Source organism: Camelus bactrianus, chromosome 2 (genome assembly GCF_048773025.1).
Source record: "Camelus bactrianus isolate YW-2024 breed Bactrian camel chromosome 2, ASM4877302v1, whole genome shotgun sequence".
Lineage (NCBI taxonomy): Eukaryota > Metazoa > Chordata > Mammalia > Artiodactyla > Camelidae > Camelus > Camelus bactrianus.
In genome coordinates, this window is record NC_133540.1 from 56897053 (window position 1) to 56923687 (window position 26635).

At 42.5% G+C, this 26635-nt stretch overlaps 2 protein-coding genes across 2 annotated transcripts in view; one reads left to right on the top strand and one right to left on the bottom strand.

Moving 5' to 3' along the window:
- Window positions 1–1258: 1258 nt before the first annotated feature.
- NEUROG2 (neurogenin 2) lies at window positions 1259–2124 on the top strand. Its single transcript, XM_010953693.3, has one exon. It carries the CDS (start codon window positions 1259–1261, stop codon window positions 2075–2077), a length of 819 nt encoding a protein of 272 aa, XP_010951995.2. The 3' UTR covers window positions 2078–2124.
- A 923-nt stretch (window positions 2125–3047) lies between these two features.
- The window catches only part of LOC105067992 (uncharacterized), a 28992-nt gene continuing 5404 nt past the window's right edge, over window positions 3048–26635 (bottom strand). The window contains exons 3-5 of the mRNA XM_074342218.1: window positions 20959–25841; window positions 17583–17687; window positions 3048–5980 (exon numbers count right to left, since the gene is read on the bottom strand). Of these exons, the coding sequence (XP_074198319.1) occupies window positions 5366–5980; window positions 17583–17687; window positions 20959–21054 (816 nt within the window). The 5' untranslated portion in view covers window positions 21055–25841 and the 3' untranslated portion in view covers window positions 3048–5365. The remainder of the gene's footprint in view (window positions 5981–17582; window positions 17688–20958; window positions 25842–26635) is intronic.

Below are 26635 nucleotides of genomic sequence, written 5' to 3' on the forward strand. Positions count from 1 at the left end.
GGGCGGTCACCCTGGTCTCCCCACCGGCCCCCCAGCGCCCCGGCCCCTAATGAGCTGCTGAAAGGGAGCGGCTCCGGTGCGCGTGGCTCGCAGGCCTCCTGGAGTCCGGGGCGCCCTGATTGGCCAGCTGCGCCTCGCGACCTCCATTCATTAATAAATTAGCGGCACGCTCCAGCCGAGCGCGAGCCACCAATCACAATGGGCAGCGGCGGCGACAACAGCCGCAGCTTGAGCCGATGCCGCCGCCACGGCTTCAGCAGTCCGACCGCAGCCTCGAGCTCCAACAGGAGCTTTAGAACCATTTTATGCTGATTAGATAAAGGGGGAAAAGGAAGGAGGGGGTGATGGGAGGAGGAGGAGGATGGATGGCAGGGCCAGGGGAGGGGGGAAGTGGGTGAAGCAAGAGAAAGAAATGAATGATGATAATGCAATGAAAAGAGTAAGCCAGGGAGGGAGAAGCGGGGGAGAAGAGGGGGGCGGCACAGGAGGGGAGGAGGAGGCGGCGGCGGCCGGGGGTAGGGGGAGGTGGGGGCCCTGGGGGCAGATCTGATTGTTTTCTTGGTGGTATATAAGGGGTTTTAAGGAGAGTCGTGTGCCAGACACGCAGCCACTGAACCACAAGCAGCTTCGCTTTAACTGGAGTGCCTGGGAGTCGCGTGCCAGGAGCCGCACGGCCGGGGACTGACTGACAGACAGACACGCACCACCACCACAACACACGAGACCCGGGCAGGTCGCCGCGGCCGCCGGGGCTCTTGGCAAACTCGCCCGTCGGAGCGGTCCCCTGCGGAGCCGCGCTGCAGTAGCGCCAGACCCGCTGCTTCCAAGCGGGCAGAAGGAGCAGCGCTGCGCTCCCGGCTGCGTGGAGAATCACGGCACACGCCAAAGTAAGAGCGACGCCGAGGCACACAAAGCTAACTAAGTAAGTATCCGCGCTGCGGCTTCCAACTTGTAAGGGTGTTTCCTGCACTCTGTCCCACCACAACTGAACGCCCTTTGCTCGCGCGGACTCTTTGTCGCGGGGCCTCAGTCCCTTCTCGGGAACAGCCCGCTGAATTCGGGACCTAGCTGGCCGGCGATGGGGTCACAACGAGGGGCGCTCCTGAGCTTGGAGATCCCTGGCGGGGTTTCCTCCCTAACTACGCTTCTCCTTGGCGCCGTTCAGAGCCAATCTTCTCGGGTGCGCGCACCAATAACGTGCCTCTACTTTTATATTTACATCTCATTTTGTTCTTTCTCCCTACCTCTCTTCTCCAGGATGTTTGTCAAATCCGAGAGCTTGGAGTTGAAGGAGGAAGAGGACGTGCTGGTGCTGCTCGGCTCGACCTCCCCCGCCTCGGCTGCTCTGACCCCGCAGTCTTCCAGCGCCGACGAGGAAGAAGAGGAGGAGCTGGGCGAGTCGGGCGGGGCGCGTCGGCAGCGTGCGGCAGAGGCCGGGCCCACGGCGCGGGGCGGCTCGCCGGGCGGAGCCGAGGGCTGTCGGCCCACACGGCTACTGGGTCTGGTGCACGAGTGCAAACGGCGCCCGTCTAGGGCGCGGGCTGTTTCCCGTGGAGCCAAAACGGCCGAGACGGTGCAACGCATCAAGAAGACCCGTAGACTGAAGGCCAACAACCGCGAGCGCAACCGCATGCACAACCTCAACGCGGCGCTGGACGCTCTGCGTGAGGTGCTCCCCACTTTCCCCGAGGACGCCAAGCTCACCAAGATCGAGACCTTGCGCTTTGCCCACAACTACATCTGGGCGCTCACCGAGACCCTGCGCCTGGCCGACCACTGCGGGGGCGCCGGGGGAGGCCTGCCGGGGGCGCTCTTCTCCGAGACGGTGTTGCTGAGCCCAGGAGGCGCTAGCGCCGGCCTGAGCAGCAGCGGAGATAGCCCTTCGCCTGCCTCCATGTGGAGCTGCACCAACAGCCCCGCGCCGTCCTCCTCCGCGTCCTCCAACTCCACTTCTCCCTACAGCTGCACTTTATCTCCTGCCAGCCCGGCGGGTTCAGACATGGACTATTGGCAGCCTCCACCTACCGACAAACACCGCTACGCACCTCACCTCCCCGTAGTTAGGGACTGTATCTAGAGCCGCCATCTCTTCTACCCACGCCAGGCCTTAGTGGGTTCCCTTTCCTGTCCCCAGTCAAGCATTCCTCCCAACCCTCTCTTGCCCCCACCTCCCACGCCCTGGAAACCATCTAGCTTTTCAGAGCAGTTGTAGCCGGTCTGATTCCTCGGTTGTTTGTTGCATTCCTGGGCTAAGGGTTTTCTTCATTCAGATGGGCTCTAATTTATTGAGCGTGTGATGGAGCTTATTGTCAAAGGATGGTAGAGTTTGGAAGCGGGGAGACTCCTTAAGTCTAAAAAGATGCTGAGAAGAGATGAAGGTGGCATGTCTAAAGAGTGCAGAGCGGACTGACGCTCCTCCCCTCTCTCGGTGCAGTTCGTGTGAATCTCCCAGGGAGAATGCAACTGGTTCCTGCGATCTCTTCACCTTTGCTTCTACATAGAGATGTTAATGTCGAGTAGAAAGAAACGTATCTTAGCATCTGAATTATTTTACCGGTAATAATATTATCCACAGATTTGCAATGGCTGGCATCTGCTTTATTCCCATTGCTTTCTGCAGGCTGTGGGAATTTCACCTGTCAAACCAAACTTTCTCTCTCTGATGTGCACTTTGTTCTGTTTCCCAGATTCGTCACAATGCCTATTGTCCTGCTCTTCTCTTCCCTTTTTCTTCTCCATTTTGCCATCTGTCTCTTATGATTTATAAGGGGAAAAAAGTTGTTTTGTTAGAGGGCCAGGTTAGAAGTCATTGTATAATTTGTAGGCTTTGTAATGATTGAATGCAAGCGTGGAAATTTAGGCTGAACTCTCTATCAAAAGGAAAAATGTGGAGGAAAAGGGAAAAATCAGGAGGGAGGATTGCTTCATGCATTATTTATCTCGACCTTTTAGGGGAGAAGGAACTCCCCCATTCTTTTAAGAGATTAAAATTAAATCAACAGACTGAAAACCTAAGCAGACACGGAGCATTATCAGGATCAGCCACACACGTGTTTCCTTCTATTTATTATAAAGAAAATTTTCATGGGGAAAGTATGTATTTTTTGTATATTCTACAGAGTTTATTCTAGTATGTATTTACATCTTGGAAGAACAAGAAAATTGTTCATGTGATTAAAGTATAAATACAGTATCTAATTTTCATAATTTATGTGTGTCGTATTATAACTTTTTCCTGCTTATGTAGAAGAACGAGTTGCATTTTTCTGAAATTCTCCCTATATCAAATTGAGTAGAGCAATTGTATTTTCCCTCAATGTTTGTGTGTACAATTTCAGTGACATAAACTCTAAGCAATCACAGGAGGCTGAATACACTAACACTGACATAAAAGTGTAAGTCTCAATACAAACAAAATTTGATTTTTAAGAACTCAATTTCTGGGCAAACAAGATTAGTTTTAAAACAGGATTTAAATGATAATTGCCATAATAAGCACCAAAGTACAGAAACATTGATTTTAAAAAACAGTGAAGTTGAAATTTCTTAGTAGAGTATGTAGAAATTTGGTTCTTACATTTCACTTCTTTGACTTCAGTTATCTGTAAACTAAAGGGATTGGACAGTGATCTCTAAGGGCCCCTTCTGGCTCTGACATCTGTGATGTAACTGAGTATTTATAAATTCATTATTGGAAGCTGATTTCATAGTAGCTAATCCAATCTTTGTTAAAGCAGTTACATAGTCAAAACTGCTTCAAAAAGAAAGCAAAAATGGTTTCCTAATCTCCAGGATACAGAATTCTATAACTTCCACATCAATCTCCAAAGCAGAAATGAATGACCTTTGGCCTTGGATCAAAGATGACCAAGTGAAGGTTGGCCATAATCTAAATGTAAGCCTCTTAGGAGAGGGTGTCCAGGACAACACAAGCTGGAAAAAGATCATGTGGGCAAAGAAATGTTGGTTGTTCAGTCTCCCCTACCCCATGAATTTCATATCTGCTTCCGGTTTGAGCTAAATCCTCCACTCCTATGCATAAAGCAATAATAAATCTGAGATGTTTATATGAAACTACTCCTCCTCTTAATCCATGTGGAAAGTACTAAGTATTTAATTTCTTAATAACTCCATTTTTATCAAAGGAAGAAACAACCCAGAATTTGTTTTTCATCTCTAGATATATGGGAGACCTGTTGGAAAACCCCTTCTAGTTTAAAGATTGTATTTTTCTTAGCCATCCTTGATTATCTGATAAGAGGAGAAAGAGATATTTCTCTTACATTCATATTTATGTTTGTGGTGGTCAAGAAGCCAACCCAGCAAGCAGAGCAGTTGCAGTAGGAGAGCTTTAAGACATCACAGTTTTAATGCCAAACAACTGTTCTCTCAGGGATGATGATGCTTGTGATGGCTGTAGGATGCTTCTCTGGGAAATTTGCCAAGGGAACAGTTCATGACACAGGTCTGTGGAGGCAAATCCTCAGGTGCAGGTACTCTTCCAGAGGAATGCAGGAAACCTCAGTTGGCGAGGGGATCCCATAAACAAATGACCCTAACGGCTTATTTGGAGATACACAGATAGGGAGAGGGTTCAATAATCGTAATTTTGAGTAAGAGTAATACAGCTTACAACTTCACCTGAGACCTAGCTGAGTTTAGCAGCTACCGCCACACAATTTCTCCAGGACGAGACCCGTTCAATGAGAGCTTGCAGGTCCCTTTACACATCAGTAGCATGACATACGTGGCAGGAATTCTGTCTACCACCTGCCATCTCAGGCTTTTTCTTCCCCATCTACAGAAGACCTTGTTTTACACTAAATTGGTGCAATTAATTTTTATGGTGTCTAATTACTTTCAGCAGTTAAGAGTGATGCTCTTTCTGCCTCGCGCGTTGGGAATTCTCCTTCCCAGCCCGCTGCAACCTCCACAGCCTGTGGGCTGAGGCCCAGCCGTCCTCTCCCCTCCTCTGTGGGAATGAGAACTCCAGCTCGGAGCTTCAGCACTAGGGAACACAGGCGCTCTTCCATTCCATCCATTTCCCTCCCCACGTTGTGACCTCCCTGTGACGAGCTGTCTGTGTCTGCGCCAAGCGGGCGCGTGGGCATCTGAGTCAAGCCATTCTATTTCTGAAGCTGTCTGCTGAGAGACGATTCAAGCAAGGCCATGGAGACGTTCTTCTGATAACAGTCCCAAACCGCCCGAGTTGCCAGCTCTTTCCAGCGCCAAGGGCTCGCGGCGCGTGTTTACCTAAGCGCGGAGAGGTGCGAGAGCTGCTCTTGTCCTGGTTGGAGCGTCGCTTCGGCGCCTCCAGGCTTCGGGCACTGGTTGTATTTATTTGTCCTGAAGTACCCAGGCCTTGTTAAGGCTGATTTTTTTCCCCCTCACTAGATTTAAAATAAATCCATCTGAAGGCCAACAGGAAGAAAAAACGGAAGCAGAGAGGCGGGCTACCAACCGCTGGGCCTGCCGCGGGCCCAGGGCACAGGCCCAGGCTGGGGCGCCCGGGGCCCGGCCGCACTGGGGCAGGAGCCCGGTGGGAGCCCTCCCGGGTCGAGGCGTGCGGGCCGGGTGGAGGCGAGGTTGTCAGAAGGCCCCAGGAGGCCTTGGCCAGGATGGAGCGAGGGTCCAATCGGCCCGTTACCCGCGAAGTACATCTAGGCCCGAGGCCCGCTTCAGCCGCGCCCACCCTAGCGTCCGGGTCGTGTCCGCTGGAGAGGCTGGGAGTAGCGAGCCGCCGCCCGCCGCCTGCACTCCCTGCATCGCACAGCCTTGGGCAGATTGTGACTTCTGGGCATCGACACCTGGAACCCGTTAAAAGCGCCTCCTCCACACGCCCGGCCTCGGCCTCTCCCTCCACCCCCAGGCTCTCGGGTCCCAGGCGAGCTTTGAATGTATTAATTAAATAAAGCAGGCAGCCCTTGAATCGCGCCAATGCAGGGCGCTCCCGGGAGCGTGAAAGTCTCGGCCTCCGAATCTGCAAAAGAAAATGTGTGAAAAGAGAATTAGTGAAATTAGGTTAGACCAATAAAACGTGAGGGCTCCAACAGCCCCCTGCCCGCTCCCCCAGCCTGGGGCTAGAAGGGCTATCTGGTCTGATCTATTGTTTCCCGCCCTGGCAGGGGGTTCATTGTGTGATAAATAATTCCCCCTCCATTTTATTCTTTAAAAAAAATGGGTATTTGCATAATCACTGCTTTGATGTGGCCAGAAATCGGAGGCTTGGTCTCCCCAAGTCTGCTATTGGTAGTGAAGCAACAAAGCTCTATCCAGATCTTTCACTTCGCTGACAGTGTGTGGTGAAGATTGTCAGAAGCTAAGCTGAGGGCTCCTTTTTTTTTTTTTTTTTTTCTTTAAAGGATCCACTTTAATGATTAAACCTAAAGAATGTCCAAAACAAAAAAAAATGAGGAGAGGGTGGAAGGCTAGGCTTCTCTCCCTCCTCCACCTCCCTCTGCCCTTCGGGGTTCATTGTTCTCGGCAGTTTCTTTTCCAAAGCTCTTGGGTGGGGGTGCTCCTCCCTTGGGGCCTCCTCACGTGGCTCGCAGTGGGCACCCCCAGGGGTCCGCCGACGCCAAGGAGGGGCGAGGCCTACAGGAGCTGTTCTCATCCCCCACCCGTTTTTCTTTTCCCAGTTTGGTTTATCCAATCTGGATGAGGGTCGTCTTACGGAGGACGCCTAATTGAGCTGCTCTTTGGTCCCCGACTGGAATCCGGGCGAGGGGGGAGGTCCCCTGGGAACGCAACTTGAGGGCAGTTTCAGATGGTCCCCGACCGGAGAGAGGAGCAAAGAAATTCAGTCATCCGAATAACAGATCGGGAAAGCCAGTGTGTCCGGAGCTATTATTTTCCTGCAAGGTGGCGTGAATCGGAGGATGGAGTGGGAAAGAATCCTGATGGTGTGTGCGCTACAATAAATGACTTTTTTTTCCCCCTTCTCGGTGCCAGGGTCGCGGGAGGAGGGAAGGCGATGGGAGTGCTCCTGTTCTGTCTGCTTTCGTTCGCACCTGGCTTCTCTAGCCCCTCAAGCGCGAAGAGGGGAAAAATCAACTTGGATTATTGACTAGGAACATCATGTGAAAGGCCGGTGCTGCCTGAGCAAACGGACAGGTGCCAGCTCTGCCCTCCACCCTGGGTAGGTTTCACTTGTGGGAGAAAACGCTCAGCCTCACGGGACCAGAGCGCAGGAATCCAGGAGGGAGGTGGCGGGATGCAAGCAGGAAAGGAGGAAGATCCGCGAAGTCCCTGTGCTACCAGGGTCCCATTCTCTGGCCCTCCTCCGAGTTCCCGCATCTTACTGAGCTGGACCCCAGGCCATTCTTCTGGTGTCCCACCAGCTTTGGATGCAGAGCTTCAGGGTTGTTTAGCTCATTATCAACTTTAAAAAAAAAACTTAATCTTTCCCTTTTTCTTTTCAAGGCTGTAACTGTATAAGCAATCAGTTTTATTCATATCAAATTTCTCACAAAAATCACACTTCTTATGAAACAAAAGGACTTGGGATCCAAGATTCTTCCCGATGGAACATACTTTTAATTTTGTTTCGATTTTGAGGGCCCTTTCGAGTCACATTACCTGGTAGATACTGTAGGTGTAAGAAATCAAGAGGCAAAAAGTTAGTTATTTCAAAGGACACATCTCCAAGAGAGGTTGTTGGGACTGTAGCTGGGCTTTCAAGGATTCAGTAAGTACATATCTTATTGAATTGTAGAACAGACTGTTCCACCAGTATTTTCCTTAATTTCTCCTTCCTTTCTAATGATTCTATCATCACCTTCGTTTCCTTTCACTCCAGGACCTGGAAGCATACCTGGAGACGTTAAACAATGGAGCAAAGAGCTGAAGACTTTCAGCTATCTTCATCTAGAAACAATTAAGTTAAAGTGCTGAAGTCTACGTTAAATGCAGACAGGAACCTACAAAATAAGCAGAGAAAACTGGGGGCTGGTTTCCATGGGAGCAGCTTGCAATAAAGCCTAATTCCTTGTGACAAAGAGGTCATCTTCCTTTTCAAATGTGTTTATGATCTCTTTGTGCATTGTGTTTTGGTATAAAAGCTTCTCTGCGCTGTCAGGGCTCCACAGGCAGCTCTATGACTCTCAAGGGGGTTTATTGCCTCCCTGGTATAAGAATAGCAGAAAGAAGCCAAACTAGTGCCACTGTGACAAAAGAGTAACCCCACGGGCTTGCTTTCTTTCTATAAGACATAAATCTTGCCATGCACTGAAATAATTAAAAAGTGAGGAATTCTGGAATAACTTTGATTTTGTGTTTTTTTCTACCTTTTACATATATTGAAACAGTTCATGTGAACATATACAAGAAGATTGATTCAATGTGAAGATATGATTTTCATTTTGCCTTATTTTCCAGATAATTTGGAAAAGAAATCAAATGAGGTAAAACCTTGAACATACCTTTGAAACTATGTGGAGGAAAGTCTAACCATAAACTTTAGATAAGTATTGTATTAATACTTTAATACTTCTTTTATATTAGAGTGCCTAGGACATGATCAAAAATGTTTTTTGAATCAAGCCTATCTAAACTAAGAATATCTTCCTTAACTCTCAAAATTGCCATGGCAGCACCTTGGCATAGACAAAGAAAACACGATTTTGCTGATAGGGCAGTAAAGCAAATAAAAGTGTTGGGTTCAAATCCAGTGTTTCTCTTGAATTAGAAGGAAATGTTTCACTATATCTGCCACATGGGCACTGCACAGTAAAGCCTTGCCAGTAGAGCTTGTGGTGGCTTTGCAAAGAAAGTTTCTGTCATTTTCAGTAGACCTAGGAGAGGCCATCTGACATCTTCAGTCTGGGAAGTATCAGAAAGAGTGTAGCGAACACTGAGTCTTATTTTTCTGTAAGCAAATAATTTAAATAGGATTAAGTTCTATTTGGGCAAAACTGTTCTGCAATGTTAGACTGTTCTGCTCCCCTACACCAGGGAGAGTTGTGTAAACTTCCGAGAGTTTTCCCAGAGTAAAATCATTTCAAATCACAGAAGATGAAGCTGAACTGATGAAGGCACTGGCCAGAGGTACCCACTTCACCTTCACATTATTCTGAAACTCTCGGGTACTCACGTCTTTGATAACAACGTGTATAAGATAACAATGGTGATAATACATTACAAAGCAGGCTGGAGCAAATGCCTACATTGACAGCTACTGGTCATAGCTCTCCAGATGATTCCTAGTTCTGTATCTTTCCACTGAAAAGATACCGAAGTTCAATTTTCTTCAATGTCTCCCTTTTTCTACCCCAGCAAAGTAAGTGATGTTACAAGATCTTTTGCAAGGAACTAGGAGAGTTTTCATAAATGTTAGGCTTCTCAACTTTTTGGTATTCATGACACACTTTAGAATTTTGATAGCATATTTGAAGAGATTAGGAGTCTCCTACTAACATTAAACCAGATAGCTATGATTACACCACATGGTATCTTCACTGTGTCTCAGAGTCTGTAACAGTCACAACCTTCAGCCATCGCCCTTCAGCACTGCATCACTGTTTGAGAAGGACTATTTTTTGTCCTGAGAGTGGCTTATATACACTAGGCAATATTCCTTTATGTTCTAGGAAACAGAATTTCATTGGTACTATCTGTATCCTACTCTGGAACTCTTATTCAAAGCCTGTGATTTCATTTCATTCCATCAAGACAAGATTCTGCTGCTGGATAGGTTGGAGGACATTTCTAGTCTCCACCAGTATCTGATGTTCCAACCCGAAGGTGCAAGCTCAGGCCCCTTACAGTAGAGTGGGGCTCCATCTCTGGTCTCTATCTTCCTCTTCTCTTGAGATGGTGAGGCCAAAATAGCATAGCTGGTTGGGCTTCTGAGTGATTATGTGAAGAACAATGGTTGTTGTGAGTCAGTTCAACTCACAATGGATATTACTGAGGAAGAAAAACTTTGTGAGTTAAAAGCTACTAATATCTGATGATTATTGTTGCATATAACAGCCCACTTAGATTAATATGGACATATATTTATTTGAAGACTGTAAAACTTATTTGTAGCAAAACAAAAAGTCTGTAAAACATGGTGGGTCACCTCTGCATAGCTTGCAGATTCTGTTATAAAAGCCATTTTTATTTTTAATTTTTGTTGTGCAAGAAAGCTTTATGCCTCAAAGTCTATAGCCATCCCGAGTGATTTTTAAAAATCATCTTAACCATTTTTGAGTGTATTGTTCAGTAGTTTTAAGTATATACCACTATTCTTCTTTCTTTGTTTTTAAAGCAGTGTTGTTTGTCTCCATTTTTCTCTATTTTATTTTAATAAATTTTAATTTTTATTTCTCCATACTACTGATGTAGGAGTAAGCATGTATAAAGTTCTGTCACTGGCCACACCCAGCCTTTCTGCTGTCTTGTGGGAAATAATGATATGGAGCTGTAGTCTCTTTGTATAGTGTGCTATTGATTGACGGCAATTTTGCAGGAGGGCATCCACTATCTGGGTACCTGCCCTTCTTGAATGAAGAAGACATCTATTCTTGAGAGAGCCCTACATATAATTATGTGTTTGCCTCATTCTACCCAGGATGTGATTGAGGTGTTTCCATAGGTTCTGGAGGCTAGTTTGAAGAGTAGATTGATTCCTGGGACGCTATGGAAAAAACTCAGTGTGATAGTGTTTTTTGATCCTGTTGTACCCAAGCCTATAAGGGGACAGCGTAGTTAAATCACACATTTAACTGAAGTCCTATAATTAATTAATTCCTTAGAGTATGTGATGACACTTTTCAATCTGGGGAGGCCAGAGCACTGGATTGAGTCAAGAGGCTGAACTGATGAGAGTCCTTTTTGCTACTGATCTGCTGTGTGATCATGAGTAAGTCTCTTAGCCTGAGAAACCTAATAAGACTAGATATTTCCCAAGTCTCTTCTAGCTCTGATTTTCAAAGTTTTAATAAAATACAATAGGTTTGTTTTTAGAAACACTTCTGGATAAGCCCTAACGGTTTTATATTGATATGGATATTTTCAGAAGACATATCCTCAGAAGTGCTGTGTAAATTTTCAAAAATAGATGGAGAAACCAAATTTCAAGTTGCCTTTTATAACTGCCTTTACCAGTGGAAACTGGAGGTGTGAGGAAGGCAACTGAAATATCCCTCAAGCTAGGCAAATATTTAACACTGATGTCTAAGACTTGCCAGTGCTTTAAATCCAATCTTGTTTTTTATTTACCACTTGCATTGAACAGAAGAAGCCAATCATTTTTGGGAGAAGAAAAGCAAAACTTTAGAAAAGATTCTCTCTTTCCAGCTGCCTCCAAGCAGGGGATGACTATTTCTTTTATTCAGAGACTTATATTTCTTCACCTGCCTCCTTTCTACCTCGTCTTTAAAGGTGTCTCTTGATTTTGGCATCATGGATCTACAAACACATCACACAAGTAATTTAAAATTGTTCTTCTTGGAGGGGAAACAGATTAAGTCTCAGCTCCCCATGAATAGCTCTGCTCTCTCCTTTTTAATAAAGAAGAGTTAGACTGGACCAGTGCCGATGGCATATTTACCTTCATGAGCTAAAAAAAAAAAAAAAAAGGAAAGAAAAGAAAAAAGTTAATTACTGCTCGGAGCAAGTTAGTCTGGCTGTCCTGAGCTGTCTTTTATTAGTTGTCCCCTTCATTAATTTCCCTTACTGGATTTGCTGCTAATAGCTGCCTGGTCCCAGTCAGCGCGAAGCCGCATCTGCGCCATTGAGCAGGAAAGTAGGAGCCTGGCCAAAGGGGGGTGGGGATGGCGTGAGGGAGACGCTATTTACAAATCAACTCTTATTAACATGATGGTCTGGTTTGCTGAAGAGGGGAGAGGGTGGGCCTCAGAGCAGAAAGTTGTAGAGTGGCAGAGAGGTGGTGAAAACTGAATGAAACAGCCCAAGAATAGCAGTTTGGAATTTTACTTTATTCCTTATGAACTAGTGTTCTTCTAGCTTCACCTCAGAATACTACTTATTTTTCAAAGGCTGGATGAAGCATACTCCTCTGCCACTGAAATTCATTAAAAGTTACAAAAATATGGATGTTTTAGTAAAGAGGTTTGATTTTCCCCTTACAATGCAGAGACTCGAGAGATCTGAGTCAACAAATGACCTTTTTCCCTTTATAAGTTGATAGACTTTTAGATATTAATTCAGGTGGAGACAATGTATTGAATACATATATGATTCTTTTACTCTTGTCCAGTTATGTACATTACTTTGGAAAGGTCCAACCATTTTTATTTTTCTCACACTGATCACCAAAGAGTGTACTATTTTGCTAACTTATTTTGTTTACCTTGTTTTCCCTCACCAGAATGTAATCTCCAGTAGGATGTGTGTCCCCTCGTGCTTTGATGTTATCTCCAGCACTCCTAACAGTGCCTCCCACATAGTAAGAGTTCAATAAATATTTGTTGAGTTAATGCTGATGAATGAAGAAACTCTTCTATAGACAAAGAACAACTAGTTTTAAATTCCTATTTGTGTGCATACGGTTAAGACACATCTCAATCCCTGCCTTTTTTTTTTTTTTTTTTTTTGGTAAGAAGAAGAAAGTAGTATGTTAAAATGTTAACCTTTCCCCCAATCCTCATCATAGATGTGGTCATAAAAGGGTCTGCCTGAACAATCCATTAAAAATATATATACAATATTTCATTGTTTCAAGCTGTGCCTAGACTCTTCCACAGCTGGGAAGAGCATGCCGAAGAGCTGAGAAGAAGTGAGGTAGTTGGCAAGGTGGGAGTTAGGGAGTCAGGATATATTCTATATAAGCACAATTTTTGAACAGTTTAAGAGGCAATAGTGACATCTTTCTATATGTGTTGTAATATACTCAAACTCCCATTCACATTGCTCTATCACAGTAAATAGAAAAGTTAAATTCAAACACTCACATGCCTGGGCTTGGGGATCAGTCAGCTTTGGTTTAAATCCCACTTCTAATGTTTATTAGCTTGTGGACTTAAGTACCTTTAATTTGTAAATAGAGTTAAATGAGCTAGTCCACGTAATGTTGGCATACAGGGAGTCCTAACAGATGGTCGCTAGTTTGTTATTTTTTTGAAAATGATGAGTCCCAAATGTGAAGCTGAGGCTAGTCACCAATTAGATCCTTTAAACCCTAACTTGCTTAATAAATTACGAACTGTAACCCATCTTCACTGATCAAGCCACTTTGTTTTTACAAAAACTTGCCTGTCCTCCAAGCGTCAGGCAGCCTAAACAATAAGATGTTTGCCCAGGTTGTTTTTTCTGGAACTTGTAGTCAGCTGTGTCCAGTCTGAGCCAGTTTTGACTGGGCATGTGTGAGTGTCTGCTCTCGGTGACCTTTTGAGGTAAGAGGGCCAAAAACTCCACCCTGAATGTGCATGACTGCCATTTCCCTCCTACCAAGAAGCTTGTAATTGAGCTGCACCTGTTGTGTCTGCACAGACGGATGAGACTTCACCTTTTTCTTATCTTCAATCACGTTTCCCCACACTCCCTATGCCTCAGCTTTATCCCATAAATATCCCAAGCCCCTCACCTTGGGGGAGGCGGATTTGAGACTTGTTCTCTTGTTTCCTCATTTGGCTGCCTTGTGAATAAACCTCTTCTCTGCTGCAAATCTACATGTCTCAGTGTTTGGCTTCCTGGCTATTGGGTAAATGGGCCTAGTTCAGTAACATATGTATGTGGTGGTATTTTAAGTATAAAAATTATACAGGATTTAGATTTTTAGTTATTTCAAAGATAACATGAGTCCCACAGATATAGAGAACAAACTAGTGGTTACCAGTAGGGAGAGGGGAGGGGGGAGGGACAGGAGAAGGGGAGGGGAGTGTAGGTACAGACTGTTAGGTATTTATAAAATAAGCTACAAGGATATATTGTAAAACACGGGGAATATAGCCAACATTTAATAATAACTATAAATGGAGTATAACCTTTAAAAATTGTGAATCACTATGTTGTACACCTGTAACATATAATATTGCACAGCAATTTACTTCAATAAAAAATAAAAGTATTAATTGAGAAAGGTTAAAAAAATGAGTTCTATTGAAGTGTCAAAGAAAAATACAGATTAGTAAAAATGTACAATAATTGTAACTACCATCGATTTTAGAATGACATTATTTATAGTTAATAACTATAATTAATATAATTCTTTGGAGAAGTGAAATAAAGTCCTTTTATAATACACCATGGAACAAGAGAAGAGTCTATGTGGTGTGGTTTTGGAGTTGTTGCAAAAATTAAAAAGCATATACCCACTGAACCCGAAACTCCGTATTTAAGAAGTTACCCTACAGAAACTTTTATTCTCTCTCTGCCTGCACACACACACACAAACAGACACTCAGATGTTTGTTATAGTGTTGCTTTAAAAAAACAATGGAACTGATTAAGTGTTCATCAGTGGGCACAGTTACATAAGTTACGGTGCTTTCACAGCGGGGAATACTACGCACTGCCCTAAGGGTGGAGTGTCGCTAAGCGAGCTGACTTGCTGGGGTGACCACAAGCTCATCTGCCACTACCGACACTGCTAATGTGGAAACACTGGTGGTTCCAGTGTCTCCAAACTTGGCTGATTCTCAGAATTGCTTAGTGTTATATTTATAAATTCCCAGCTCCTTTTCCAGACTTATGGGATGAGACTTGTTGAAGCTCGAGCCCAGAATCTGTATTTAAAAAAAAACTGGAATGATTCTGCAGCCAGCTTGGCATTAGCTCTGGGATGGGCACTTATGAACTGTGGCACAAGACAGTACAAACAAATATGAAGGATTATTTCTGGATGGCCTTGGTTAAAAAACACATATATAATCTGGGAGGGCTGTTTTGTGGGGCAGCTGTATTAATCATGGTAATGCTTCTTATTTACATTATTCCTGGTAAAGTCTACCTTGGACAAAATCTGGAAGAGGTAAATTGTCCACAATATCTTAGTAAATGAAAATACCAATCTGTAGAACATTATGTATGAATAATTCAATTTTAATAAAAATATCAACATCTTTTAAAATTTGTATCCATATGTTCATATGAGCATAGGAAAACACATGAAAGAATGAATGAGTACAAACCAAACAGTAATAGTAGACACTGGGAATGAGACTGGATTGGTGGGGTAAGGGAGGCCCCTTTCCTTTGTACCATATACAGTACAATAGAGTATGAAATTCTATGTTTGTATTACCCAGGTAATGAAAAAGAATCAATATAGACATCAAATATGATTGAGACAAGCCTTCTAAGGTTCTGTCAAGGTGTAGATTTGGTATGTGCCAGATTGGAGTATTGACTCCCTTCTTTAAACCAGGCCTCATTTCACTTTTACAATACATAAAGAGGCAGCAATTTCAGGACACCGAGAAACCTGGCGACCAGTCAAGGAGTAATCTCACTGCCTCTTTATTCCCTGCTTCTCAAATTCAGATCAATTCAATCAGTTTCAGCTCCATCCCTGGGAAATTTCTTCCTTTCCCATCTAAGCAAATCTAGACTCTCTAGTAGGATTTGCCCTTAACCTGGCATCTGCTTCAAAGTCACTTTAAAGCCCCTGCTGGGGCAAACAGGACTGGCAGTGAGAACCTCCAGTCCCAACCTCATTATCTCATTTGAGTCAGGGTGAATGGGAAATTAATTCTCTCTTCTTTGACCACAACATTAAATAAACAGAAAGAAGAGAAAGCTGGTATACGCTTGTGTGTGTGTGTGTGTGTGTGTGTGTGTGTGTGTGTGTGTGTGATTTTTGTTGTTGTTTTTTAGATTCCACATGTAAGTGAGATCATGGTGTCTTTCTCTGTCTGACATATTTTACTGAGCATAATAATGCCCTCAAGGTCAAACCACATTGCTGCAAATGGTAAGATCTCATTCTATTTTATGGCTGAATGATATCCCATTGTGTACATACATACTTTCTTTTTCCATTCCTTTATCTATAGGCACTTAGGTTGCTTCCCTATGTAGGCTATTGTAAATAATGCTGCAGTGAACTCTGGGGTTACATTCATCTTTTCAAGTTAGTGTTTTCAATTTCTTTGGACAAATACCCAAAAGTGGAATTGCTGGATTATATGGTAATTCTATTTTTAATTTTTAAAGGAACCTCTGTATTGTTAGTTTTTGTGAATGGAATCAGATAGGGGTCCAATTTCATTCTTTTGCATGTACATATCTAATTTTCCTGGCACCATTTGTTGAAGAGGCAATCCTTTCCCCATTTGAGTGCTCTTGGTGCTCTTGTCAAAGATTAGTTGATGGAATTTCTGAGCTCTCTATTCTGTTCCATTGGTCTGTATCTTTGTTTCTGTGTTCTTGATTACTATAGTTATGCAAAATAGTTTGAAATCAGAAAGTGTAATGCTTCCCAGCTTCGTTCTTCTTTTCAAGATTGCTTTAGGTATTTGGGGTCTTTTGTGGTTCCATAAGAATTTTAGGGTTTTTTCCTATTCTGTGAACAAAACCATTGGAATTTTGATAGGGATTGCATTGAATCTGTAGATTACTTTGGGTAGTATGGTCATCTTAACAATATTTATTCTTCCAATTCATGAACATATGGTGCTTTTCTATTTATTTGTTTCTTTAATTTCTTTCAACAACATCTTACAGTTTCCCATGTATACATCTTTCACTTCCTTCATTAAGTTTATTCCTGTATATTTTATTGTTTTTGATGCTACTGTAAATGGGATTGCTTTCTTAATGTCTCTTTCAGATAGTTTACGTCTCTCTGTTGAAACTCTCAGTTTTGTTCACATTGTTTTACTGAATTTGTCACCTTGTCTATCTGTTTACTCACTGAGTTGTAGTCACTGAGTGACCTTAAAATAATCATTTTGAATTGTCAGGCAATTCATAGACTTCCGTTTCTTTGTGGTCAGCTACTAGCAAATTATTGTGTTTCTTTGGTAGTATCATGTTCCTGGAAGTTCTATTGCTGTTTTTACTTTTGAAGAAGTGGTCACCACTAACGTGCCTTCTCTCAAGCCTGCAAAGCCTGGCCGGGTGTTGAGAGTCTCCCATTTGTCTTCCCTAGGGAAGTGTTCTGAAATGCTCAAGTTTGTGAGCCTTCATCCTGTCTCACAGAATTAGACTGGCTTTCTATGCTTGCTTGCTTGCTTGCTATCTGCAAAGATTCATTCTCACTGTCCACAGAAGCTGGCTATGCGAGGAGGAGGGTGGTTAGGCATTGGGAGCAATGGGGGTCCACATGGGGTCTGTTGGGGGTTTGCACTGAGGCATCAACAGTTTCTCATGGATGGGCTTTCTGACAGTCTGTGAATCAGTTAGTAGGTAGAACCACAGTGTTGTTAGTACCATCCCTTTGATAAATTCTGAGCCCTGGCTGCTATACTCTCAGCCTCTCCCAATCACTGAAGCTTGCAGATTATGTTAGTGATCGGGGTGAGGTGACGAAGATGTGGGTCTCTTGGGCAGAATCCTGCATGGCTGGGGAACCCAGACACAGACTCTCAAGATTTCAGTTTTTTCATTGAAAGAACTCATGGCTGTGGGGGTCTTTCCTGGCACTGAACCTTAGGAGAAGAGTGATGGGGGCAAAGTGAAACTGTTCCTCTTACCTTCTTAATGCATCTGTTCTTGGGTTCTTCTGCTCCAATGGCACACTGAGTTTCTCTGTGGGGCTCCTGGACTCTTATCCATGGATGACAGGAAAAATCAATGTACTATGGTGGGGAATGAAGGTAGAGAACCATTGGTCATCTTGCTGACGTCACTTCAATTATGTTTCTATGTAATAGTAAAGAACAATTGGAAATTGAAATAAGAAAATAATACTAAGTAAATAGCATCAAAATATAAACTACTTAGGAAAAATTTAATAAAATATGGGCAAAAAGTGCATGCTGAAAACTAGGAAGCATTTATGAGAAACATTAAAGAATACTTAAATAAATGGAGAGATGTATGGTACCCATGGATCAGAATTCTGAATTGATAAAATGTCACTTTTCCCCGACTGTGGTCACTCTGTAGATGCACAATGCATCCCCTGCTCCCTCCAAAATTTGGAGTCAAAACTGATGATGCCACGCATGCACCAAAAGGGTGTGAGAAGATTATTACTCACATTATAAGGCTTTCTGGGGAGAACAAGGCAACCTCCTGAGTAAGTGTAAAATGGCAGGAAAGACTAAGCGAAGGGTTTTAGGGTGTTTAGAGTGTGGGGCTGGTGTGAAAGTCCTTTCCATGAGCTGCAGTTTGCATTCTTTTAACCTCCTGCTGGTGCCAAAGGAGAGAGCCCCTGGGCTTTCTGGTCTGCTCTTCCGGATGTGGGGCAGAGAGGTAAGGAAGAGCGGTGGGGCGTCAGAGCTGTCAATCATCAAACATCAAAAATGAAGGCAGACACTTTATTAGATTCTCAATTTGATCTATAGACTCAGTACTATCCCAATTAAAATCCCTCTTTATCCCTGATAATGATTTTTTTCCCTTAAATTCTACTTTAATTGATTTTAGTATCATGATGTACCCTAATCTCAGTAATGCTTATCTGCTCTGGCTGAAGGAGGAAACACACTCTTTAATTCACAAAACTTGAAAAATAGCCTTCTTAATGCATTTTAAAATGCTAGGTTTCTGAGCCAAGAACAATAAATCGCTTATTTCTAAAATAATTCAGAGCTTCATTTGAAGCATATTATGTAATAAAACATATAACGAGGGTTAGCAACATTTATTGATCACCTTAAAAGTTAGATTACTGACACAGTTTGGTCACCTCATAGTAGAAAACTCCTAGAGATAATATCTTATCACCAGGACCCAAGAACAGACGGTGAAGAGTTTCTCCAGAGTTGTATGATTGGTAGATATACAAATTAAGATAAAAAGCTACACTAATACAACCCTGGGAACTATTATTTTTTCAGTTTTAATTCATGTATCAAAATAATTTAATTTTCTTAATTAAATAAGCACTAAAATCAAAATCATGAAAAGAGGGGACAACGTCCCTAAGCGATAAAGCACTCAAGCATTTTCACTTTTTTACCCAGACAAAAAAGCTCCAAAAACAAATAACAAACAAATAAACAAAGAAAACCTGTCCACCCAGGAGCTAATCCATTTTCCACACTCATTATCATTCAGATGAGTCTTTTGTAAGACAAAGATGTCGGCATAGCTTTTTTCAGTGTCTGAGAACGCCTTTCTTATTTGGATTGTACAAATAAAGAGGACCCTCTGGATCTAATTAAGAGATTTTTCACCTGCCATCATTCATTCATTCAGTTCATAAACATTTATGGAACACGTGCAATGTGCATGGTGCAATGTTAAATACTGTATTACACCAGGAGTTATGCCACAATGGGTCAATCATAAAACTACACTCTTAATTAATCTTGTGATTTTTAATGATTTAATTCTTTCATTCAACAAGGCCTTATTAACGACCAAGTGCAAGGCTAGGCATTGGGGCTGACAAAATGAACTCAACAATCTCTGCTTTCACGTGCTCATAATCTAATGGGGGAGGCAGATACATAAACAAGTAATTACTGTACAATTGAGGTCCCACCATAAAGGTCTGTGATGGTGTAATGGAGCCTCTGTGTGTGTGTGTGTGTATGTGCAAGTGTGTGTTTGTGTGCATGTGTAACCAGAGGGGAGTAGGAGAGTCAGAGAAAGTCTTCCTGAGGCGGTGACACTTGAGCTGAGTCTTGAAGGACAAATAAGTTTCCCAAGGGAGGGGAGGCTATTGCAGGCACAGAGAAGAGCCTGGGGAAACAGTTGTGGGAGGGCATGTCATATCTGGTGAATTGAAGTCAGGAGAGGCTGGGCGGATGTGGGACTACCTGGAGATGAGGTTGGAGACAGATGGAAAGAGAGGATGATGTTCAGTACTATTTAGACTGAGCCGTATGAACCTGCGAATGTTAGACTATTTTGACTTAAAAAATAGTAATTTGATATGGTTTAAATATATTTCCAGGTGACATGATAATGATGAATAAGCATTAGTAAATAACTCCATGAATGGAATCTATTATTTTTGTTGTTGTTTTTGTTATTTGCGTTTCCCACTTTGCACCTTGGTTAGAAACGACTTCTCCTTCAAACTGAGACTATTCCCTGGGTCTAGGGGAGGGACTGAGGGTATGTGCAGTTAAGTGGTCTTGGCCACCAAGGTTACTGAGAGTGGGTCTGGGAAAATGAATTCTACAGGACTGCAAAGGGGAAAGAGTTTAGATAATAACCATGATAAAATCCCATCCTTAACTGAACACCAAAATGTGCCAGGCACTGTGCTAAGTCCTTCACATGTGTTACCTCCAATCCTCACAACACCTCAAGGTGTGTCTTTTTACACCCATTTTACATGTGGGAACTTAAGGCTCTGAGAGGCTAGGTGCCACTCTTCTAGTAAGTGGCAGAGCCAGGGCACATTCCTGTGATTTCATCCCACTCTTCCCTTCAAGAGGGCTGATGAGAGTGACTGCAGGTGGAATTGGAAGAGACCTGACCACCTGCTGATGTTTAAAAGTCATTTCTCAGAAGAGGGAAAGCTGGAGAATGGGTGTAGCCTTATGAATTAGTTCAGTGCCAGAAGTTCTCTCTTTTTAATTTTAATATTACCTACCCCTTAGAGGGGTTAGGAAGGGAGAAAGAGGAGAGGGTGCAGGAGATGGGGCCAGGGTCTATAAGAAGCAGCTTGGTAATATGGGAAGAAAACTGAGGGCAGGGCACTCTTTCCTCTCCAACCTCCCTGGCAAGCAACCAGCTGGCTCTATAATTTAACTCTCTTCACTCTGGCCAGAAGAAAACACATTCTGCTTAGTGGAAGTCCTTCCTGACAACCGCTACATAGAAGGGGGGAAAACTATGTGGACATTAAATGAAGAAAACATTTTCCTTGATTTGTTCTCCTAAAAATGTTTCTAGAAAGGAATCTGTAATCAAGAAAATGACAACATCAAAGTTTGAAACACTTACTGAGGGAGTGCTCTTAGCTGGGAACCGAGACGACGTTTTCTTCACTTTGCGATGGTGGTCCAGTTGAGATGCTGCAGTTCTCCACGGCCTTGTCATCGTGAAGCCACCCAGCACACTCACACACAGTGGGAACAATGCCCCAGGAGCCCATGTGGTCCACAAGCACAGCGTCTCATCTATTATCCAAGTGGCCTATTCTAGAAAACATCTTTCGGGTGTGTTTTTTCATTTGTTTCTTCTGTCCCACATGCTGAGAGTGATGACAAGGGTCATTTCTAGTTAATGTTGTGGACAGTGCACTCAAAGTGACCTTTCCAACTGAGAGGCAGTCATTCACAGTCTGGATTTTTAAACTGTTTTCTCAAAAAACAAAAAAAGGGTCTATTTCCTAAAAGGTCATACTTCTGAATTTAGACTTAGGGACCTGTGGCTCTCTGAGTTTTAGCTCTTTTCATAAGAAACATGATGTTAGCATTTGAAAGAGAGAATAACTCTAGGGTTATTTTGCAGGGGCAAAGGGGAAGCCATTTTCAGCAGAGTGGAATATATAACTAGTCTTTCCAATGGGAAACACCGCAATAAATACACAAACCGCTTGGCAGGGTCTCTTCTGTCTTCTAGCAAATTGCATGAGTCAGCTGTACCAAACTATAAAATGCTTCCTGAAAACAGTATTTTCCTGATAATTGGACTGATTTTTAAAATTTATAAAAAGTTAACTTTCCTCAAGTATCTTTTTTAGTTCACCATTTTAGCATTTGAGATACACTCTGGTTGGTAGAAGTTCTGAGAAAGGCATTTTTGGCATATATTCAAAAACCACCAAAGAAGTACACCAAATGGCCAAGCACTGAGTGCATCTTGATCTGCCTTGTAATTTAGTTTTTAAGTTATTGATGGCAAAATCTGGCATTTCTTGACATCCGGGGCAATTTGGGGCTGTCTATCTCCCACTCATCAGTTACTATGTCAGCCACTGAAAAACAACAACAATGTGTTATTGGCCTTTATAGGATGGATCTTAAACAACAGCCTTCTTTTTGGACTGCTTGCATTTTCCACCTCCCCTCCAATAACCAGGAGTTGAATATAATAAAAGATGATACTTAACAACAAAGAGTTTTAGAGATGCCAAGTTTAATTTGCCGTTATATGTGATTATGTTGTCTCAAGAAGTCTAGGAATAATTTTCGTTTGTTGAGTGTGTGTCCTTGCTCAGCTCAGACAGGGCAGAGGCCTTGCTGCCGGGATGGAGGGACAAGAGGAGGAAGGAGGGGAGGACCTCGGGTCTCTTTGCAGTAGGTTGTCAAGGTCATGATGAATTATGGAGCTTACACCAATATCCAGCTCAATCTCAGGTCATCTTCCTTGGTGCTTGTCTGAAAGTCCTAGGACTTGGATATTTTAAATTGCCATTGTCAAGACAATTTATGGCTTTGAGTCTTTGCACAAGGCATGTTTCAAAGGCTAGTGGGCTCCGTTGCACTTAACCTTTATCTACACCATTGAAGGATCTTGCTAACTCATCTGGGGTGGGGCAAAGAGGATGGCCACAGAGATGGATGCCTGTGTGCTAGTCTGTCCTGGCCTGGCTCCTACACAAACATGCCCCAAAGGCTGGGGAAGGATACAGCTGGCCAGAGGCTCCCGTCCTTCATATACCATCCTCTCTGATGCAGGTGGCTCAGTGACTGCTGCCCAGCCCAAGGGAACGCTGCACATGATCCAGGTGCTCAGCCCAGACAGAATGTTCTCTATTGAAAACACGTTGGGAATACTGCCCTTCAAAGCCAGTCGCTGTGGGTCCTTCTGTTATTTGGAAAAGACCATGTCAAATGTCTAACAAAAGTGTTTAAATAGTCCCTCTCCTTTTTGGTGATTTGTGTAGGAAAAGAAGGTCAAATCTGGTGTTTGTCCCTGGCAGAGAAAACTTACATATTCCAGTGCTGTCATTTATTCTTAGAGAATATGTACAGAACATATAGCTGGCTATAGACAAGAAATGTTTAAAAATGTAGTTAGAAGTTACAAAAGAGAGCATTCTTCAATTTGAAATCCCTTTGACTAGAAAAATAGCCTTTAAGGAAGGACTTGTCGTGGCAAAATATGGGCAAAATGTAAACAAAGAAGACATTTCTAACAATGGTGTTGTTTAAAATTCATGAGAACCTAAGGGAAAACATAATTCTGTCTTTAAACTGTGTTATTTTTAGTGTAAGATCTAAATGGAAAAACACAAATTAAACTTTAAGATTATTTTAAGTTAAAAAAATTAATTAGAAAGCAATGAATTTTTCTTATGTTAATTTTAATTAATGCACTTAATCTAAAATTAAACAGTTTGATACTTACTTTTGTTTTCTTTTTGAAAATTACTTAAAAAAATAACAGTTACAAATTCAATTATTTAAGAAATACTTTTTTTCTGTAATATGATAAATATTTGCTTCAGTTTGGTAAATTAAGGGCTGCAATCCCAGCCTTCCATTGTGAACTCATTTCTGTATGGAGGTTCATTTAAAATTTTATTACGGTGTAGATCACACAATGGAATAACGGTGTTAATAACTTGATACTGTAGCTGCAGGATTTGCAACCTACTCTTATGAAGCTAACTGCCTCAGGGCCAGCGGCTGCTCATTCATTTCACCATATTTAAATCAATTGCTAAGGCAGTCAGACAATACATTGTGTGTCCATCTCTGGTAATAAAATTGGGACCTCAAACAGCAGACGCTTGTACAAAGATTTAACAGCTCCCTCTTTTGGGATGGAGTCTTCTTTGTACCATCTTTTTCAGGAAGGTGCATAGATGTAAAGTAACATTCATTTTCTGTCCTGTTAAATTCTCTGTTTTACCGCCGTATAGTTGAGACCAACTTTTTCAGCTTCTGTAAATCTCCCACTTACTGCTTGAGGGGAATTCTTTTGTCTGGGCAGTGGAACAAGATAACTGACTTAATCTTCCTAGTAACACGTGAGTCGCCATGTATCATTTTAATCTGCAAAACACTAGGGCTGAGTAGTGTCACATGCTGATTTTACTTTTCTATGAGAAAGTGACTCCCTGGTTCAATGATGGATTGCTTGTTCTCTTTAAACAACAGTCAAGATGGTGAATGCCCTGAGGTGATAGACAGGGTGTGCGATGGGAACAGGGGCCAATCTGATGGCCCGGTTCAAGTTCACCTGACAAAGCTGGAGCAGTCTGCAAGCAGCATTCGAGAAAGGATTATTCACACTGGCATTATGGTTTTGAATGCATTTTTCTCCTTGTGCAGCTGCAAAGCTCCCGTACACTGAAGGTTTAGGCACCATAATAAAGAGATTTATTTTTTTTTCTCTCAATTTCTCTTGCGTCTTACACTTTACACCTCGTTCCTACAGAACTGTTCAGGCAAAGGGCATCTGCATATGCAAACTGCACAGAGCAAGCATCATCTTCAAAACAATGGCAGTGTTGAAAGACAGTAACAAAAGCCTGACATTTCTGATGTCTGAAGGGACAGAAATTAAGTCTCCTCCGTTGAACTCAACTCCTGAAACTTAGCTTTTACAATCTTGTCATTTCACAACTCTACACACAAAAGATTAAAGTAAAAATTAATTATTTAGTTCAACTTAGAAAAACAATGATGGAGTTTTTCTAAAAATTGCTTGAAAATTTCCTAGTATCAATTTTGCTGTGAGAAATTAAAGAATAGGGGGAAGAAATTAGAAAAATGTAAGCACAACAAAGCAAAATAATTTTCCTTAAAAATATAGAGATGGGACTGACGGGAACTGCATCTATCTTTATGTCCTTCCAACTTTCCATCTGTCCATCCACTTATCTACCACACCCCACCTTATTGCAGAATAGTTTTCTGAAGGCTGGAGAGCTCAGACATTCCTTACTTCTGTAATTAAGACATAATTTATTATTGCTTCTTGCCTTACATAGCAAGAGGTAGTTAGCTAATAAGTACTTATTGAGCATATAAAATGCATAAAATTACCATTGATATCTCATTCACTTACTCACTTATTCAAACTAAAATGAACTGACTACCAACTGCTAAGCAGACACTACACTAAGCAAGTGTGGGGGAGGTGGGGGAGTGCAAGGGGCACAAGACCGAGTTCAGGCCAGTGAGACAGACAGAGTCACCTCCAAGATGGCCTCTAATGACCCTGACTCTTGATATTCATGCCCTTTTGATCTCCTCCCACTCGGTCCCAGGGTTGGTCTGTGTGACTAACAGAAGCAGTGGTGTGTCACTTCTGAAGCCAGGTTCAGAAGACACTGTGACTTCTACGTCTCTCGTCCTTGGGTTCTTCATCTGGTTGAAGCTAGCCACGGTGCTGTCATACGGACAGGCCCACCTGGGGAAGAACTGAGGCCTCTGTCCGACAGCCATCAAAGATGAGGCCTCCTGCCCACAGCCGCGTGAGAAAGCTTGGAAGCAGACCCTCCAGTCCTTGTTAAGCTTTCAGTTGATGGCATCGCACTGACTTTCCGGCAGCAACCTCAAGAGAGATTCTGAGTCAGCACTACCCAGCAAAGTCACTCCCCAGTTTCTGATCTCTAGTAACTTCAAGATGATAGATAAATGTTCCCAGCCTCTAAGTTTTGGGGTAATTTGTCACACGGCAATACATAAATAATACAGCAGATAATTGTGATTCACCTCTAGGGTAGATAATACGACACAAGAGTATCTTAGCCTCCACGATGTCCACGCAGGGATAGCTGCTCAGTCACCTGAGGAGACAAAGGAAGGGTAACTTACCTAGGCTGTGGAGGAGAGAATGAGAAGGAAGGACACCAGCGAGGATTTTCTGAAGAAGGTGTTGGTTGAGGTGAGTCTTCAAGGATGAGAAGACACAGGAGGTAACTGTTCCTGTAGGTAAAAGAGATGCAGGAAAACACTCACCAAGAGACAAAGCATCTTTGTTCCAGGGTGGGAGGAGGCAGAGTGGACTGCAAACCAACACTATGAGCAGTTCCGAGTTCCTAGAGAGTCTGTTACAAGACTGGGACTACTGATGGGCAAAAGGAGAAAGCCCTGTGTGCTCACCCAATAATGTGGACTTTCTATTGGAAAAGAGAATCATTTGAATTCCTTATTCAATACTATTTTTTGGTATAAGTAATACATGCTTATTGCAAGAAACTTGGAAAATATAGATGATAAAGAAGAAAATAAAATTCACTACCACAAATTCACTAGCCAGAGAAGAATGCAATGAACATTTTTATATATTATACACATATTACCTTTTCTATTTACATGTACATATATACTGAAATTGTGATCAATACTATAAATGCTATTTTATAGACTGCTTTTTTACTTTAAATTTTATAATTTAAATTAAGCATTTTAATTATAACTAAATATTTTTGAAAGTATACAATTTAAATGGATGAATAGTTAGCCACATAGATGAATTATAATATATAAAACTATTTCTGTGCTGTTGAAAAATTATTTCATTTTTTACTATCATAAGTAAAGTTATGAAAGACATGCTTGCATATAAACATTTGTTCACATTTCTAATTATTTCCTCACTAGAGATTTGTAGAAGAAGAATTACTGGGTCCAAGAATGAACATTACATATTGTCAAGTTCCTTTCCATAAGAGGTGTCATAATTGACATTCCCTTCATCAGTTATAAGAGAGTTTCTT